Source organism: Macrobrachium nipponense, chromosome 39, assembly GCF_015104395.2.
Source record: "Macrobrachium nipponense isolate FS-2020 chromosome 39, ASM1510439v2, whole genome shotgun sequence".
Lineage (NCBI taxonomy): Eukaryota > Metazoa > Arthropoda > Malacostraca > Decapoda > Palaemonidae > Macrobrachium > Macrobrachium nipponense.
In genome coordinates this window covers 19084871-19104747 of record NC_061099.1, presented here as the reverse complement: position 1 = coordinate 19104747, position 19877 = coordinate 19084871, and the positions used below count along the sequence as shown (strand labels likewise).

The 19877-nt window shown below is 34.7% G+C and overlaps 1 protein-coding gene across 1 annotated transcript; it reads right to left on the bottom strand.

Moving 5' to 3' along the window:
- Positions 1-604: 604 nt before the first annotated feature.
- LOC135210177 (zygotic DNA replication licensing factor mcm6-like) lies at positions 605-19674 on the bottom strand. The gene is made up of 16 exons (XM_064243007.1): positions 19395-19674; positions 15819-15962; positions 14052-14217; positions 13492-13590; positions 12982-13130; positions 12355-12500; positions 11265-11368; positions 9801-9972; positions 9190-9314; positions 7495-7728; positions 6970-7137; positions 6560-6697; positions 6219-6371; positions 5903-6062; positions 4287-4570; positions 605-1080 (listed from the first exon to the last, which is right to left on the bottom strand). The coding sequence occupies exons 1-16, from the start codon at positions 19484-19486 to the stop codon at positions 967-969; spliced, it is 2448 nt and encodes an 815-aa protein (XP_064099077.1). The 5' UTR covers positions 19487-19674; the 3' UTR covers positions 605-966.
- Between the last annotated feature and the right edge of the window lie 203 nt (positions 19675-19877).

Genomic DNA, 19877 nt, shown 5'->3' with positions numbered 1-19877 from the left:
TCCAGTCTTTTCTTACAACCTTACACAAATGCATCCCCCCCCCCCCCCAAAAAAAAAAAAAAACCCCAAAAAAAAAAAAAAAGAATTGGGGGATATTTTTCTTTGGAAATTGGAGATTTATTATAGTATTACCCCTCTTAGCCATCTAAAGAGTGCTGTTCAAATTCCAAGCTTCCTCAAGTCTTCCTTCCTTAATCACTGGTTCTGAAAAATTCAAACCTAGAGTACTGCTTTTACAACTTTCAGGGAACAGAAATCTCGAGTTTACTATTTGCAAGAGATTACCTGACCCTTCTTAGACTCAAAGCCTTCCTATGAAGCAACATCTCTCGAGGGATTTGTCACTGACACACCCTATATCACTGCATCCACAGCACATTAAAGAGAACTTGTACAATACTCACAACTGATGTAAAATCATGTTTGGTAATTCACTTTATTCTAATTTTAAATAGTTATAAATTTTTGCTATATAATTACTGCGTCCTATTTTTTAATTAGGCTCTTTCAAATATGCTTTCTGTGGAGATCTTTAAATTTACCACCACTTATATCAATCATGTACACATTACCGTAAAAGATTCTTTAAAATAACAAAACTACATTTTTATAAACATTTCTTTATTATTGTAGAAAATGGAAATATATGGAAAAAATTAAGTCCTTACTTTCTACCTAACAGGTTTTAGTTAACCTACTGAAGGTTCTGCCACTCTAAGAAACTCAAATACACTTCAAGAATCACTGTAATACCATCCCAATTTACTGTAACCTAAAAACTTAAACTACATGAATTTCATACAAATTAAAAAACTGAACAAACATATTAGCTGTAAGTAAGAACTAAATTTTTAAATCTCTATAGGGGAATTTTTAATATGCACTGGTTCCCATGGAATCTTTCACAAAGAAAGCCTTATCTCAAGAAATTATGCATATAAAACATCATTGTACTTTTTTCAAAACTTAAGCATCAAGAAGATAATTTGGATGTACGACTAACAACGGATCATCTTCCTCATCAGTTTCCATTGCAGAGCCCTTTAAGCCACTTCTTGTCAACGGGATGATAACTTGATCCTGTGAAGAGAAAAGGTTAACATAAATGATCAAACAATTTCTAAACTGCCTTATTATATAAAACTTGGGTAAAGTTGCTACTAACAGCTGGAAACCAGTACAGACACCCACCTTCTTAAGAACATTCAACTTACAAATATTAATATACAAACAAATGTCATCACAAATTAAAATTGTGTTCAGAACACTCTCCTTTGCCACCCTTAAGTTCAAATTTCATTTTTTACACCTATTCTGTAAATATAGTACTGTATGTACAGTGTATTGTATTTCATGATGAAAAAATGTACACTGTATTGATTGTATACCATACTGTACATATAAAATGAAGACTACAATATCCAACTTAGAAAACAATCCCACATATAAATGGCCATCCGGAACACAACTTGTTTGTAAGTAGAGTGGCGTCTGCAGTATGTTTATTAAGTGAATCAAGTTGCTCTAATCAGCTACTAACTCAGCTCAACCCTTAGGAAGCACAGTCACTCCTCTACTTACAAACTTGAAGTACAAACACTCCTCCACTCACAAACTTTCAGATACAAACATCTGTGCTTGTAAATTCAATATTTGTTCAGAGCGCTCCAGGCATTGACCTAAAAGTCCAAATTTTGTTGGGGGGCCTGCCTTCACTTGGTTTCAATTTCTGACGCTCACCACACTGGACTGCACATACTGTAGCTGACACCACTACTCCTCCCAGGTACTTTGTACCCACGCTAGTGCTAAGATTTCATCTCCTGTGCTTCGATTCAATCATATATTTTTATATTTACTGCATTAAATATATCATGACTAATGGCAAACAGAGGCCACTGATGAAATTGATAGTTTGAAAAGCAGTAAGCCATCTCAATGGAAACTAAAGTTGCCATAGTACAAAAGTTAGTGGTGAAAAAATGGTTGATGTAACAAGCCTTCATAAATTAATCGCTCGACCATTGGCACAATTTTGAAGAACAGACAAAATTATGGAGCACATGAAAAGTGTTGTGCCAATGTTGTCAACAATTATAAGAGAAGGGGAGGATGGTAGAAGAAATGGAAAATCTTCTGGGTATCTGGATGAAACACCAGAGACAGAGGTCTGCACTGCTTAACCTCATGCTGTTTTTCAATGACTTGAAAGCTGAGGCTGGCAAAAATGCTAGAGATGAAATATTTCCAGCAAGTCATGGATGGTTTCATCACTTAAAAAAAAAAAAAAAAAAAAAAAAAAAAAAAAAAAAAAACCAACTTGCATCATGTGTCCATAAGCAATGTGGCAGCGAGCTCTGACAAAGCAGCAGCCACAATCATAGATAAGGGAGGCTATACTCCTCAGCAAATTCTTAATATAGATGTGACAGGCCTTTTCTGGAAAAAAATGCCAGACAGAACGTACATCAGCCATGAAGAGAAGACAATGCCAGGATTTCAGGCAGCAGAAGATAGGCTAACATTACTACTAGGTGGCAACTATTCTGGAGACATGAAGCTGAAACCTCTCCTCATATATCAAGCAGCAAATCCACAGGCACTGAAAAATATCACAAGAAATTTTCTACCTGTAATGTGGATGGCCAATAAGAAAGGCTGGGTGACCCATGCTGTATTTGAGGACTGGTTTTCCATCACTTTATCCGTGTAGTTAATCTGTACTGCAGAGAGAATAACATTCCATTTAAGATTCTCTTAATTTTGGACAATGCCAGTGGTCACCTACTGAACTTAGATGATTTCCATCTGTTCAAGTTTATTATTTACCAGCTAACATCAACTTCACTCATTCAGCCAAAGGATCAGGGCATACTAGCAAATTTCACAAAATACTACTCGCTGTACGTATAGGAAAGTTTACAGTTGTATAAAGAACATTAATGCTGCATGGCGTGAAGTGACATCAGCTGAATGGCGTATGGAAGGACATATGCCCAGATTGTAAATGGCTTTAAAGGGTTTAATCAACAAGAGAGGCAGAAAATGGCATCGTTAACAGTCTCTTGACGTTAGTGAAGAGTTAAACCTTGACATGGGGGAAGAGGACTTTCAAGAGATGTTTGACAGTCATTCAGAGGAACTGACGAATGAAAATTTGATGGGACTGGAAGAATGCCAAAAAGCAGGAGACCATGAAGAAGAACTTATTCTTATAAAGAAGTTTGAAACAAAATTGATGGCCAAAGGGACCCCAATGTTGTGAGATTCTCAAAAGTAGCAGCAATAGTCGACAATGCTTTCCAATGTTGTCGTATCATGTATGATGAAAAGAAAACAAAAACAATGCAAACTTCCATTGACAATTTGTCTAAACCAGTGCCTTCAACTTCAAGAGCCTCCCCACCTCCAATGACTGCTTCCTCCCTGAATGTAGAAGAAAGTGATGAAGGAATTCCTTCCCAAAGTGATCATTGCAGAAAAAAGCGAAAACAAAGATGATGTTGACGATCCACCACCCCTATATTAATTCCACACCGGTTTCCCCCATCTCATCATCCATCACGACAACAAAACCAGTTTCAAAAGGTAAGAAAACTGTACAAGTATTTTACATTCACTGTATTATCTTAAGTTGTTTAATGTTAGGTCTTATCAGCATTTGTATTAATTAAATACTCTATACAATACAGTACCAGTGCTAGTACGTATTGGGTTTTAGTATAAAAAACAAATAGTACTGTACGTATTGAACTTAAAGAGCGCTGCTTGGAACATAACTTGTTCATAAGTAGAGGAGCGTCTGTACCTCCAGCGCAAGGAAGAGATGACAATTTTTTCTTGCAGAAATAATTTTTCGTAGTGCATTAGGGAAACATAAAATAGTATTTAAAAATTAATATGTAATAGAAGTTAAACATAATACTTTGTTAATGCATGCCTTGAAATTCTAATGAAATGCACTAATCAACAATAATTTCAAATTTTATTTTCAATAATGAAACTAAAAATACTGTCACTAAACACAAGCTTACCACCACTGGATGAAAGTAAATAATGCTAAAAATTATTTCTTGCCAAATGAATATTTTTGTTTCAGTCAAGTAAATAAGCTACGCATATATGCATATGCATATACATATATATAAAACACTGGAAGGATAATGCAACAGGTTTATACATTAAGAAAATTCTAGTAAGATGGTTTGTGCATTCATAAAATGTAGAATTAAAATTTTACCAATAAAACCCCACATCTGTAAAATATAACACACTACAAAACTTACATGATATGTCAGTCTGTCTAGAACCTTCTCGACAACTAGCTTCTTTTCAATCAGCTCTGCTTCTGATTCAATATCTGCCGATACCTCATTCAAGTACCAATTTACAACTGCAGACTTTCTCAGGCCTGCCGTTTCTGAGCCTTCATCCTCCATTTTTGCCTCCTCTTTCCTCATGTACATCACCAATAAGTTTGACATGTTGCGGTAAGACTCGTATGAAAGTTTCAACTTTTTCTTCTTTAGGGCATCAGTAGAATCTCTATCTTCTTGATGACCATTAACACCTGAAATTTTTAATGTTTCAACTATTAACTAAATCAAAAACTGACATGCTTACACTCAATTTTTAATGACCCAGTATTCTAATTTCTTAAAACAACAACCTCTCCTCTGATAATTATCCCCATCATCTGAAACTTTTAGAATAACAGAACTGAACAACTTGAAGGATGTTTGGATATTGGTATCTGAATAGTGTAACAGTTGACCTTGTCATATGGATGCACTTTTTGTTTCTCCACAGCTCAGTAACCACCCATTTACTCCATCTGGCCAACAGCCAAATCATTCAATCAACTTCAACAGACATTCACGTAATAAACGTCCACCTGTGAAAACTTTCGTGCATAGTATTAAATCTAAATAATTTTAAATAAAAAAGTAAAACAAAATAATATGCTTTTACCAAATGAAACTACTTTTTAAACATAATCACATATAATCATATTTAGCAATCCACGAGTTCCCAATTAGATGACTTATCGAGCATACTCAGCAGACCTCTAGTACAAATTAACTAATTGCCTCCCTTTTAGTGCAAACAAGTGTGAGGCTTTGAAAACACTCATGTGGTTCATGAACTTTTCTGAAAAAACTTTTATAACAATAATTTGTTTGGGGACAACACAATCAATTATAAACATGCGTGTTGTGCTTACCTTATGGATCCAGTTGCAGAACTTTAGGACAAAGTGAAAAATAGTTTCTAATACTTGACAGGAATGTAGGTAAAGCACAATGTTTGTATCATTTTGTCTATTTACCATCAACATGAGAAGTGTAAGAAGACTGCCCTAAAGGGTTTATTTTAACAATGATGGGTTTGAATTTTATTACATTACAGCTCTTCAAAAATCTGAAGACTGGGTTAATTGAAAACTGAGAAGCTTAAAACATTTCTCCAATTTGTTTCCAAACCTTGACATTCATTGTCGATTATAATTTGGACCATCAATCATAATAGTTTCTAAAACTTTATTCTTTTTTAGTTGAAACTTGGATAGTCACATAACAGAAGTTTAGCTATTAACATTTACCTGCATCTGTATTCAGGGTTTGTCTTCACATGAATTATAAAATAACCATGAAAATGAATAAGATAACCAATTGATTGTGACCAGTACAAAGACAAAGTTGCTTAAAAATTATCCTTTTGAATATAGAATGGCAAAAACCAAGAGTAGGTTTAATTTGTATTTGCAATTATCACCTCAATTTTTCCATAAGAGTTTGCCAATGTTACAAATGATAGAATGGTTATATCTGATTTGGCCATAGTGATAGCAGCTTAGGCTTAACACGCTTTGAGTGAAACACTAGAAGTCTCTCAGTCTTACCATTTATCTGTCCATTAGGTACACGATTCTCATCCGTTTCCATGGGATCGTCAATCTGTTGTTCATTCTCATCTTCCTCCAAATGCACATCAGGTTGTTCAACACGAATAATGGATTTGTTTAATAAACGGAATGCTTCTTTCACATGCTTTGGTTGAACCTGAAACAAATCGAATCTTACTAATATAAACTTCAGTATTATCAAACCGGGAGACAGTATTAGTCAGGAGAAAGAAAATAATGTCATACTTGAGTGCAAAAGAAAAAAATCAAAATGTCTATGTCTAAGAGCTCTCAAGTTCATTCTAAATCTTACCTCATCTGAACAATGCATTCTTGCCATGCCTTCAGAAAGTCGAATCATACTCTCCAATTGACGGACTGTGATACGCCACGATGACTTCGCAGCACCTGAGGAGTCACGCTGTCGAAGGTTTCGATACTGCTCCACCAAATACTCACTGGCCTCCTAGAAAAATCAAAACATATGGACATAGACAAAGGTTGATTTTAAATTTATCAAATTCTAATGATATAATCAATTAAAAGTACAAGAAAAACTTTGTAAAAATAAGCTAAAGATACTTTAACAACTTATTTATAACTAATTAGCACATAAGAACAGCATAAAAACTAAAGGTCAACCCTCAAAAGTACCTTATTGAGCTTTGGTTTGAACTGTCGGGCAAACATTATATAACGCTGAATTTCTTCCAGTGCGTAAGTTCTATCAATACTTTCCTCATTACGACTGTGCAGATCTACAATACGTCTCGCAATGGCATAATCAGTAACCTGTAATAAATAATTATAATTAGATTTGACAATAACGTCTCACAATGGCATAATCAGTAACCTGTAATAAATAATTACAATTAGATTTGACAATACTAACAGATCAAGCAAAAGAAGATGAATTCACATCATACCCCATCCCAATTTTCACAGGTGATGTACAAGTTTTTGTACTATGACATTAGTATTTTTAATATGACATTCTGTATGGTAACTAAGATTCACTAACATGAAACTGCCAAACAGTGCAAGACCATACAACTTAAATTTACCTCATTGCACTCATCTACAAGAATGAAGAAAAGATCAAATCTTGACATAATGGGGGCTGTCATTGCAATGTTCTGTCGGAGAGATTTCGTCCTGTCATATCGTCCACCAATAGGATTGGCTGCTGCAAGAATGGAGGTCCGTGCATTCAAAGTTGCCTTAACACCAGCCTGAAAGCAAGTTTTACTGTGTAGACACACATTAAAGGCACATAACACACTACCACCATTCCAAGTCTTTAAACTTACATTTTTTTACGAGAATTTTCAAAACAGCCAATATTCTATTTAAGAAGAAATACCTGAAATTTTATATAAATGAAGTCCATAATAATTTCAATGAATTCTTCCTACCAAAAATTAGTTCACATTTCTCTTCTATTCTCAGTTATTTCTTATGAAAAAAAAAATAACTACACTTCAAAAAAGAAAAAAATCCCACTTCCAAATTTATATCAAAACTACTTTAATGCGCAACTTGCAACCTAAACCTTCTCTAAAATTTGGAATATATCTTGTGCAGCTTACTTTTGTGATGGAAATGGTCTGCTGTTCCATAGCTTCGTGGATGGCCACCTGATCTCTGATATCCATCTTGTCGAACTCATCAATACAGCAAACTCCATTGTCAGCTAACATAAGGGCACCAGCTTCAATAACAGACTCGTGTGATTCTTCATCTTTCACCACTGCAGCAGTTAAACCAGCAGCTGTTGAAGCTTTTCCTGAGGTGTATACTGCACGAGGGCTAAAATCTGATACCTGGAAAACATTAAAAATCTCAGAGGGCTGGCTCCCTTAATACTTTCTGAATGGGGACATTGTCATCATGAAAAATTAGGTAAGGATACAGTCAGACTCCTGTACTCAAAGGGAGCATACCAGAACCAGGGCCCCGATAGTTAAAATCTGTAAATAATTAACCAACCCCCTCTTAAAATGCTTAAAACTGCCTATCTTGAAACGTCAAGTATCGAACATACACAGGTACAGAATATTGCCCTACAAAACCAGCAAATGGGCATTTTCCCACAAATAATTTATCTATGGATTCCAGAAAAATAAGCGAATCACTAAGTCTGCAAATCGGAGGGTTGACTGTGTTAGTCACTCAACAATGAATTAGAAAAACTTATTGCTTAAAGTGAGTAAATGACAAAAAAGTAAATTCCAAACTCAGACAAAAAACCAGCTTTAATACTATTTATATTTATTTGTCATAAATATTTTATCAGGAATAGTTGTAAAGTAATAAAAGAACACATTAACACTTTAGTGTTAACCTAATCTTTTATCAGAATATCTGAACATTAAATATATCATAGAAATAATAAAAGAGGATATTACTTATGGAACATATTTTAGGGTGTGATTAAAAGGTTAAATATTCTGTGAGGAATGCTTTCAAGGGGGGTACAAATTTTGGGGCTATGGTTCATGCATGTTGACAAATACATAATAAGACAGGGAACAACAATGTACATATATTCTCTGGAAAATGTAATCAATTGGTCCGTCCAACCAGTGGGTCACGATGAAAATGGAAAATGAAAATTACCACACCCTTTTTAGACTGCCTAATAACATTAATCCACAAGGGTTTAAATGAAGTTTGCCCAGAAAACTTTCCAATTTTTCTACGAACATAGATTTTTAATTCGAACTTTTTCTTACAGGTACCTTCTGCCAGAAATACCATCCAGACCTTCTATAACCTTTCACCAGGATTGTACTGGGCTTCCAACTTGTATCACATTTTACTACCTTGATTATAAATTTTCTGGCTAACTGCTGATATCCATATCTCATCTGATACTCTACCAATCTTGTTTTCTGTGATTTAACTTCCCTAATCTCTAAATCCCATGCCTACAGTCAATGTCTGCATGGCTTAGTTCCTGTTGGTACAATTTTAGTTCCAATTTGCATTCAAATAATTACATTTATTCTACTTAATTTTCCTTCTCAAAGAATTATCTTCAAATAAGAATACAGAATACTGTGTCAGCTGTTTATCTAAAACTAGGACTTCAATGAGAAAAAGCTGGGTTAACCCCTTGTGGACAGGTAATACTTATGTTTACATATAGCTTTGAAGTAGTCTGGATGGCGTACATATGAGTTTTTTTAGATTTTCTTTTAAATTGGCCACCCTTAAATTTAGCCCGGTCATGTGTTTGCATTAGTATATTAGCCCTGACTAATATACGCAGATTATCTTACCATCTTCAAAAACTGAGATTTTGCAGTAGAAGGATCACCAACAATGCAGACGTTAATGTCACCACGCAAAGTTGTCTTTTCTACGGTTATCTTTGGAACGCCACCAAACAGCATAAGAAGAATTCCTGAAAAAAATATTGGAATTTTGTTTTCAAATTTTATCATCTCTAAAACTTTAGTTTTACAGTGGAGCAGAATATAAGGGAGTGGTTCTACTTAGATAATGGCATTGCACAAATTCACATATCTCTGATTTTATTTTATAAACCTAAGATAAATACCATAACCACATTTGTTGATAAGGCTTCTTCATATAATTGGCTAAACATTATAATTCAGTAAACATTAATCTAAATGTTATTATGATATATCAAGGCTTCCATTTAAGACATAACAGCATATTCACTATTGTAAAAGTAGTTTGTGTATTATCTACATAGGGTTTACATAAACATCTACATCAGGTTTACTAAAGGATGGAGCACCCTACAGATACTATTAGATATAAGCATCCATCTGACATAACTAAATAGTTCGAGTAAAGAGTACAATAGAATGTACATCTGCTGACAAGATCATTTTGCCCTTAAGAAAAACAGAGCCTCTCTTACCTCGTTTGACTTCATCATTGCCATGAATAGTAGGGAAAAGAGATGAGATGAGATTCTGATAAAGATTTTTGTCCCGGGACATCTCATACACTTTATTCCACTCCAGTTCTGTCATTTGTCTTTTGATAGCCTCAGCAGTCATTTCCTCTCCTCGGATTTCTTTGCCCCCAAACTGAAATAAAAATAAAAATATCTTAAATTCTCAGAGCAAATACTTTTCAGTATAGTTGGATCCATCCAAATGGTTAGTTACAACGAAAGGCAAAAGAGTTAACAGCCTCTCAAATTGCTGACAATGGATCAATATCTTGTTCAAGTTAAAAGTGAGCCCAGATGTGTTTAATTAACAAAATTGTTGACTTGCAGAAAAAAGCAGAATAACCACTGTGCCCAAACAAAGACCTTTAATTCAAAATACCTCAATATTCTTTGGCAAACATATCTCTTCCTCTCATAATCAAAGAGTGCCTGCCTCAATCTGGGGACTCACCTACCTCCAATCCTGCATGTTCATTATTATTAAAGTGTACCCAACTTCCTTGGAGAAAAAGTACATGGAATCATAATTACATTACTCAAGAAATCTTGTGAGTCCTTAATTTTCCAAAAATCTTCCTCTTATTCAGATCTAATATTATGTCACGTTCAACATCAAGTTCTAATCACAGAAAATATCAATTGTTATAGCAGAGATTACACTCAAATCATTATGAAAGAATCTGAAAGGTAAAACATGGAGAAACATTTTACAATCTGGTAAACATTCAATCAAAGGCCATCACTCAACTCATCTAATATCAGGATTTGAATGTCTAAATTTCAAATACTAATTTCAAAAGAAATATGTATGTACTAACATGTATGTATACTTCACTATGTATTGAATTGAATATAGAATTTATGCCAAAGGCCAAGCAAAGAGACCTGTAAGGTCATTCAGTGCTGAAACAGAAATTGATAGTAAAAAGTTTGAAAAGTGTAAGAAGAGGAAAACCTCAAAGTTGCATTATGAATCAATTGTTAGGAACGGGTAGAAAGCAAGATGGAAGAAAGGGAATATGAAAGGAGATACAGTAAAAGGAACGAAAGGGGGTTGCAGCTAGGGGCCGAAGGCACGCTGCAAAGAACCATAAGTATTGCCTACAGCACCACATGAGGTCCACTGACGGCATTACGCCCACTATGGTGGCTTCAAAATGTAGCAAATCATCAAAGGTTTAAGTATCTTTTTTCATAAGGAAAACGGTTGATTTAACACTGTATAATTTCATCATCATATACTTCACTTGCAGATATCATGATTTTAAAATGAAAATAGTTGTAAAATTATACATTTTTCCTCTTGGCCCTTCTTCTAATATATTATGGTAGCAAAACACCTTACCTGTCTGAGTAGTAAGTGAAAAAAAAATCCAAATATTGTGACCTTGGTTACAAAAATAAAGAAATCAAACTTTAAATTACCTTTGGATTTGTGGGTGTAATAGAGCAAGCTAGGAAAGCCATACGATAGTTGAGATCACGGACGCCCAAAGCTTTCAGACCAGTAACGCCTTCACTTTCTTCACCTGGAAATATCACAAATTTCAAATATAAAAATTACAGAAATAAAATATTGTTCTTTGGTAGTACCTGGATTATGTTAAAAAGTTCAAGGCTTGAAACCCAAGCACTAGATAATTATATTACCTTCCAAGAGTTGTGATTCATCGTTGGTTTCATTTTTCAGCTGGTTCAACAATCCATGTAGCCTGATATTCTACGGTACAACAATGATTACATTTAATCCTACATAGGCAGGGAGCCAGCATAAGCAGCATTTTAGCTTCTAGGATAGCAGATCTAAAGAAATTAAACTGCTCCTGCAATCAACGCAGATAATTATTGTGAAAGGGTATATCTTTATCACAGATGAAACTGATCCTTTTAATATTAGGATCCTTAACCAATTTCCATTAAGAAAAAAAAAAAAAAAAAAAAAAAAAAAAAAAAAAAAAAAAAAAAAAAAAAAAAAAAAAAAATGGGTCTTTCCTTTCCCCTAACTCATCAACCTAACACCAGTTGACTATGTTGATACAAAGTTTCAATGACCAATGCCAGCTTGCACTGAGGAATATTCCTATCTCATAAGTGATGGATATATGCTTTGTCAGGCTATCATTTCTGAAGGATTTCACCATTGTGTGATTTCCTCTACAACTCAAGTGGTGAAAGAAGCATGCTCCCAAAAATAAATTATCAAACTTTTAATGATTAAAAACAATTACATTAAGCATTTTCTACCATTTCATCTCAAATTCCCTAATGCATGCTGTCTTCTAAATTAATTAAAAATAACATACCTATTTCACACTAAAAAGCATAGAAATTAGTCTGAAAAATGTCAAACAATTACACTAGAGTGAAAAGTGGTAAAGAATTTACTATTCAATGACTTTACATCTTGAAAACTACATCCCAAGAAAAGTAAACAGATTATACAAAAAAAACCTGTAAAAACTAAATCTGCAATAAACTATTAGCTAAAATGAAAAACTTTAAATACTTAACTGACCTTTATGTCTAGCAGAACTTTCTGCTCTAGCCCCCGGAAGATTTAGTGCTGAAACATCTGGCACAACAATCAAGGAACCAGTGAAATCACATCTGTCACCAGCCTGAGCACACTCGACAGCTTCTGCTCGAACAACAACTTCAACACTGGAATTACAAGTAAGATTTTTCCTCACAAAATACCAAAGACAATTAGTTATAAAAATTTTCTTTCCAAAACTAAGGTTCTTTTTAAGACAATACTTCTCATCTCTCCAACCAATGCAAACCCTTCACCCACATATTTTACTTTATTTGAAAAGTCCATACAAGTACACAGGAAGCACTAAAAAGAATTATTCCATTCAAAATCCAAACATCAAGTAAATATTAAACAGAACACTTCCTGTATTTTCTATGAACAGTATCACCAAGGATTCCAATTAAAAGATATAAAAATACTGTAAAAGTTTGCCCTTATTCAACTATATATTTGTGTCATCGTAATAATTTTCACCAAAGTTAATTGGATTATTTTCAAATTAGCAAAGCCAACTGCTGGGCCCAAGTGATATGGAAGACATGCACAAATATATAGTAGCAGTCACATGACAATTAAATACCCTCCTGCCTAAAGTCAAATCCTTACCTACGAGGAATGCAACCTCTTGGTAGTTCTGCTTGTATTTCTTGTATTCTGACTTTCTGGAAGTCCACAAATCTGCTTTTGTTTGTATCAAGCATGAAGCGCTGACGATTACTGCAAACAGGATTTCGGCATATGGTAGGCTGAGTGTACTGAAAGAATTCAAGATTTAATAGAATAAAATTGAAAAATGTTCCTGAAGTACAATGCAGTGCAAGAAACAAGTCATCACATCTTTTTTTCAATAAAGCTTTACAATTGAGATTCTTTTCCATAGTTTAGAGAAAAAATCTAGAGCAAAATTAGCCTCGCTACCATTCTTAATTTTATTCTGGTTATATTTCTTAGTACGTGAATGAATTCTGGCCAAAATACATGTCAGTAACTACAAATGATTAAGCGACTAAAAATGATTAAAAACTTCAAAAATTATATATACCAGAAGCAATAAACCTAAAGAAAATAATTACAAAGTTTACATGCAGACACTTACAACTCCTATTCAATACTTACTTTAAACTGCTGTTCCACATCCTTAATCACAGTCTGGCAATCCAAGCACACAAAAGTTCCTGCTACAAGCTCTGGATGTACTGGATGGGTCCGAACAACCTAACAAAATAATAAATAAGTATATTGTCTCAAAGAACACCATACAACTGAGAATAATTCAAGGTTAATTTATGAAATACAAGTTGATTCATATGCATGCAAATAATAATCCATGCCGAATATAAATAACTCTGAAGGAATAATGTTTATACTAAAACTCAACATCACTGGCTGAGGAGAGAGAGAGAGAGAGAGAGAGAGAGAGAGAGAGAGAGAGAGAGAGAGAGAGAGAGAGAGAGAGAGAGACTCTAACCTCCCTACATTACTTTTCAGCGTCTCTCTATCATGTACTAATCATTTCCTATTCAAACCAGTTATTTTGAAGTTTCCTGTCCTTCTGATAAACGACTGCAATGAAAGTAAAAGTTTACATAATTTTGAAAATGTCATGAAGAAAATCACAACCCTTTAACTTAGGTTAAATGTACCTGTAAAACTACATTCTTTCAACATAAGCTTACCTGACCAGATATGCGGACAAGGGTCCCAATTTTCACGGTTGTTAATTCTCTTATCTTGTGTCTTGTGGGAACATCAACAAAACTAACGTAATACTCTTTCTCAACAGGAACTTCTGCATGATCACGGACAAAATTTCTCACAGAGCGGCAAAGAAACGGGTAAACTCTGAAAAGCAATGTGTACAAAATTATGCATGATAAAAAGGACTATATATGTAAAACATGAAATAAATAGTGGAGACTGTAAAACACTTGAAACAATCTTCATAAATCCAACAAGATATAGAAGAAGTTATTAAAGATAGAACAACTAAATGCAGCACGAAATATAGTAGTCCTATTGATGCTATAACATAACACTGAACTCAAAATTCACTCTCCACCTCACCAAATCTATAAAATTCCTATAGTAATTTGGATTTTTCCTAGGTATAAGACCAGGGCCATTTATTTTAGAGTAGACTCAGCACAAGTTGGGAAATGGCTGCTGGAGCTTATTATAATGTGTGTGCATACACAGGAATGACAGAATACTTAAATTTCATATCTGTTAACCCCTTCTTTACCGGGTGGGTGAGCAGAATGTAAACATTGTGTTCGCTGCCGAACTGAATCTCTCGGTAGTGACTCGAGTTTGGAGGGGTGCCCATCGTAAATATTTGCCAAAAATACACTAATCAAGACAGGCTAATGAAATTATCAGGTATTATTAGCACTATAATAACGCATATTCTCTGTTAGTTTTATCATCCTACAGGGAAAAATAAATGATTTTATGAAAAAAAATGTGAAACTCAGTGTCCCTTGTACAAGGGACACTGGTGTCGGTGAAAAAACTACGGTCTTGAATAGAAATTCGGTCTTACAGAATGTTGGTATATTGCACCTGGAACATGCACATAAAGTATTATCAAAATAGAACAGTAAATAAGCACGTAATAACAAAAAAAAAGAGCAAAAACTAAAGCGAAAGCCCCGCCAATAAATATGGAAATCGCAAATTTTATAGTATATCTTTCAAAAATTGGGCGATGTCATTTTCTACGTTTTCTAAGATTAGTTTCATCACAGAAAACAACTTTAGGGGCATTAGGGGTATCTAAACTAATTTTTCAAGTTTCTTGTCCTCAGAAAAAAATCGCTTTTTGCTTTTTCTCTGGTTTGGTTTTTTATATATAAAGTTACTATAAGGCTTTATTTCTACCTTCATTTATCTGGTGTTCATATCTTTTATTTGTAAAATGTAATAAGTGAATAAATAAATAAATACAGTAAATGATGATACAACTGGTTTTTTACTTGGGTAGAAGTTATTACATGTTTACGCTTGTCTGGTTTTGTGATTTTTTGTTGAGACGCAGTTCATCTGTCACCTACACACTACTATAAGCAGTAATAATACTATTTTTTTGGGTTCATCATACGTCTGGCATAGTGTCATACTGTTTTGTTTTATTTTTGCTCCAACTCTTCAAACCGAAATTACAGAATGATTGGAAGTCCCTATCTGAAAAGAGGAGTTTTGGTGGTACTATGCGTACCACCTTTATGCACCCGGTGCGGTATAGTAGACTTCAATGGTGGTACCCACCTACCTCCAAACAAACTTTCGGTAATGAAGAGGTTAATACAGAAATAAAACACTGTGTTGTTTAATTAAAATCAAACCCTTTTGTCAACAAGAAATACAGGAATAGGCAAAACTAAAGTTACCAAATACAGGCCTGGCTAAGAGACAAACAGTGCGAGTCCATGAATAATTATTACCTGTAGTACTCTTCAATAATTGTTGTTGCAAGATTCTGATTTGCTTTCTCAATATCCGAGAATGACACTTCCAAAGTATTACGCTCAGGCTTTACCAGATCCCTGGCATCTTCCAAGTATTTCACTTCTCCCCCTTCTTGGAACCTGCAAAAAATATGAATAAAATAAAAAATATAAAAAAAATGAACCACTAAGCATAAATCTTACAACAAAAATAACACAACAACAAAGGTTAAATCTTACAAATCATTAGTTCATTACCTTCAAAGGCAATTTCAAAACACACACTGTATTACATATTCATGTACATATACATAATGCTTAATGTCCAGACACTTCACAGCTATAACTGAAGGAAAGTGATTATGTATAAAGTGTAAGCAACAAAGTTGTCTAAAAGAGAGAAAGATTGGTCTCCCTCAAAGCCTGAACTAAGCTTATATAAATTTTCCTACACCAATTTTCATGTCATTTCAATTTTCACAGTTTAATTCTCGCCTAATACATGAACAGTAAACTATTCTCTCTTTCCTGTGTTTTTGTTCCCTACATCTGTACCTGGAAGCTAGTCTGGTGTTGTCATCAATTATTAAAGTATCAAGATGATTTCAGCTGGCAATAACCCCCCAAGTTCTAAACCAATGCCATGCCTAGGTCTCACTGGCATATTGTAACAAACCTTGATTTCATCTAATAAGCGTTTCAGCACCGGAATATGCATACCAAATATCAAGTCTCTCACTGTTCAAAAGTGAGACAAAGGTTCGATTCATTCAATAATCTAAAGAATTTGGAGTTAACTTTAACTACTGGCATTCTTTGCAAATCAAAGTATTAATGATACTCGCAGAAAAGGCAGACAATCTTGGACATGTATGTACTGTATACTTATGCTTGGCGATCCAATCTGCTAAATTTACTAACATCCCTCCAACCAAACTAATGGACTGAAAAGATCATTTTCCTTCATGCATTTCTATGTATGATGGTCTACCTTTGAGTCAAACTGACTGAAATTCCTTTAACAATGTTATTCATTTTTAATGAATAAGTTAATGTGACACAGACAGGCAAACTGACCATATCCCTTTGTATATTAATAATGACAATTTCCTTTGATAATTTGTCTAAATGAAATTCCTTCCGCTTTGTAAAATTTACAATAAGGCATTTGTAAGAATTAACCTTAATAAAACTACTATATTTGATAGGTATATTTTTGCTGTTTGTCTTAGGCATTTTACACATTCATTGCTAACTCAAACCAATTGTTTTTAAGTTATCTATTACACAGAATCTAGGATCTGATCACCTAGGTTAGGCTAACTAGATCCAGGATTATATATCTTTGGAAATTATTTCAAATGAAGGGGTAGCCAGCCAGGTATTTGTATAGATTTATATTTTTCTATCCATTTACAAAGTTTGTGATTTTGACCATTATTGTTGATGCAAACCAATTATTTTAGTTTCCCTATTTCTATAACTACTTAGGGATCCAAGAGGGTAACAAGGATTTCTGAGTGCCTTTGGCTATCTAGTGCTTAGTGGTTATTAGTCTTTTCATTATCATCAATAATTCTGAAATTGTGAAATTGATTTATTTTCATAAGAATATCCAAAATCTGAAACAATGGCATGTCAATTGTAGGCTAATAGTTTATGGCTTGACTAAACATTTATACTAACTGTACAATTTTTCAAAACACTGAAAATTATCAGAAACTCCATATCTCATATTCAAATTCATTTCAACTATTTTATTGGGTGTATCATTAAGACATCCCACCATATAACAGACCTTGAAGGATCTGTACCATATACTTCCAAACATTCAAGGTATTCTTTGCTGCATCACAAGGAAGTAAGTACCACTGCATGGTAATAATTGCTAGGCAGTCAGTCTGCTAGCTATATTCAATGCCAAGTGGGTGTTGCCCTAGTTTATCTTAAGGGAAGGCAAGATTAGAAACCACCCCTGTTGAAATAAGTTTTATACATTTAAGATGAATACGACCTACAGAAATAACTTGTCCTATCCTTCTCCACTTTCACCAAGATGACAAGGTCAAACACCATCTAGCCTAGTAGGGGACAAAACCTATGCTAAAAGCAATCATCAAGTACTAAAGTAGATTCATATCAAACATGCATCTGATGTCTCGGCCAGTCCCTACGATGCTCCTGATTGGCTGTTGATGAGCCAATCACAAGTCTGGAAACCCTCAGTTTCTCGAGAGTTCACATGGGTAAGATGTATGTTTCATTTCAAATGAAGGATACGTCTTTCAAAAGTATCCTTCAGGAGAGGTGGAACTTACATCCTGCCATTGTGAACACTGAGAGAGACTGAGTGTTTCCAGCCCTGTGATTGGCTTGTCAACAGCCAATCAGGAATGTCGTAAAGGACTGGCCTAAACCAGATGCATGGTTGATGTGAATCTGCTATACTATACTCTGTTTTTTTCCATCTGTCCAATCGCCTGTGGTGTTCGCGCATGGTAACCCTACATCCTGGGCTTTACATAGTTACGCTATGTGTAAGATTTAGGTAAATAAAAGGGTATCTTGGTGTACATTTGCAACTGAAAAGTGTTTTAATAATTTACTGTTTGCGAATTACACCGTTAATATTCAAAATAGGATATTATATATTTAAAGCCTGGGACGCAGTGTTACCATGTGCAAACACCACTGGCGGATGGACAGATGGAAAAAAAAAAATATAGTCACAAAGATGTTGAAGAAAGCATTAACCTTTGGTTACAGGTAGGATATGAAAGTTTCATACAATTAATAAAACTCAACCACAGGCTAGTAAAGAGTCATAGCCTAGTGGGTAATCAATGACATGCCAATGGACAGGTTAATAGGTAGTAGCCTATACTACTTACAATTTTTACAATGACCATTACCAGGCCCATTACTAGTTTTTAATGGGAGGGGGGGGTCATTTTTTCCAAAACTGGACTTTCTCTTCTATAAAATGTCACTGGATACTAGGCTTATAGGCTATATAGCCTAGGTATAGCTATTCAAGATGAAAATGTTATTTTAGTTACCTATCACAAAAATTACTATGGACTTCCAGAAATTGGGGGGGAGGGAGTTCCCGTTCGACAACCCCCCACATCTCCCTCTCCTTAGGTATAGCTACAGCCTAGGATAAAGAAAGAAATGCCAGTAGCTTATCAGACTATCTGAAAGTTGTAACATAAGGGTGTTGGATACACTAATGCAAACTTTGTAAGAATTTGCCACGACTAATTAACTTCATTACGCGTAAGGTTGACGAATAGGTTGCTAGTACTGGGTAATTAGGTAGGCCTAGTGATTCCTAAAATCGAGCCGTTCCAGCTCAGCTGAACCTTGACTGCTAGTAAATTAGTTACCACCTACAGTGCTCGTCTACCTTGAACACTACCTACAACCTAGTAACTTAATCTACTTGGTAATCATTGCCATAATGAAACAATATAACTCGAAGGATACGGCTCCATCGCCTTTGTCAAGGCTCGGAGGAGGGACAGCATAGTACTACTATCCTAGAGCACCTGGGTCTCTAGGCTTACTTACTCTTCCAGAAAATCCTGGAACAACTTCTGACAGCGATCCCCGACTTCATCGACGACGTGAGTTTGTCCTGAGCGTGTTTCGGCGACATCCATGGCACAAAATTTAACTTGAAAGACGTCTTCTCGTCTCGGAACCTGTTGCACACGACTTTACCGCCACTACAGAAAAGGTTCACTTTTGGCGGGAACTGGAGGTCACGTGACCATTGTCTTCTGCCATATAAGGTGATCGATTGATGATATAATTTAATTGTAATTTAATTATGATCAATATAATCCCACACAATAGTATATGGAAAACATTCCAGTTGTAAAGATAAATATCGATAATTCTTGTTACACAACAGCTACATGAAGACAATGAATGGTTACATACCTTGCATTCTTCCTCGTCAGATGGCAGTGCATAACCAAAACAAACCCTCGGCGCCATTTTTAAAAACTAGTATGTCTACATGACAGTTGTTAATCTTGCTACGAATAC

What these genes read in the sequence shown, in the direction of transcription:
- LOC135210177 (XM_064243007.1), bottom strand. Translation starts at nt 19,486, where the DNA reads ATGGATGTCGCCGAAACACGCTCAGGACAAACTCACGTCGTCGATGAA. An exon ending in AATCTCAGTTTTTGAAGATG is followed by an intron (nt 7,729 to 9,189) that starts GTAAGATAATCT and finishes AATGTTTTCCAG; the next exon opens with GTATCAGATTTTAGCCCTCG. An exon ending in TTGTAGATGAGTGCAATGAG is followed by an intron (nt 6,698 to 6,969) that starts GTAAATTTAAGT and finishes TATTTATTACAG; the next exon opens with GTTACTGATTATGCCATTGC.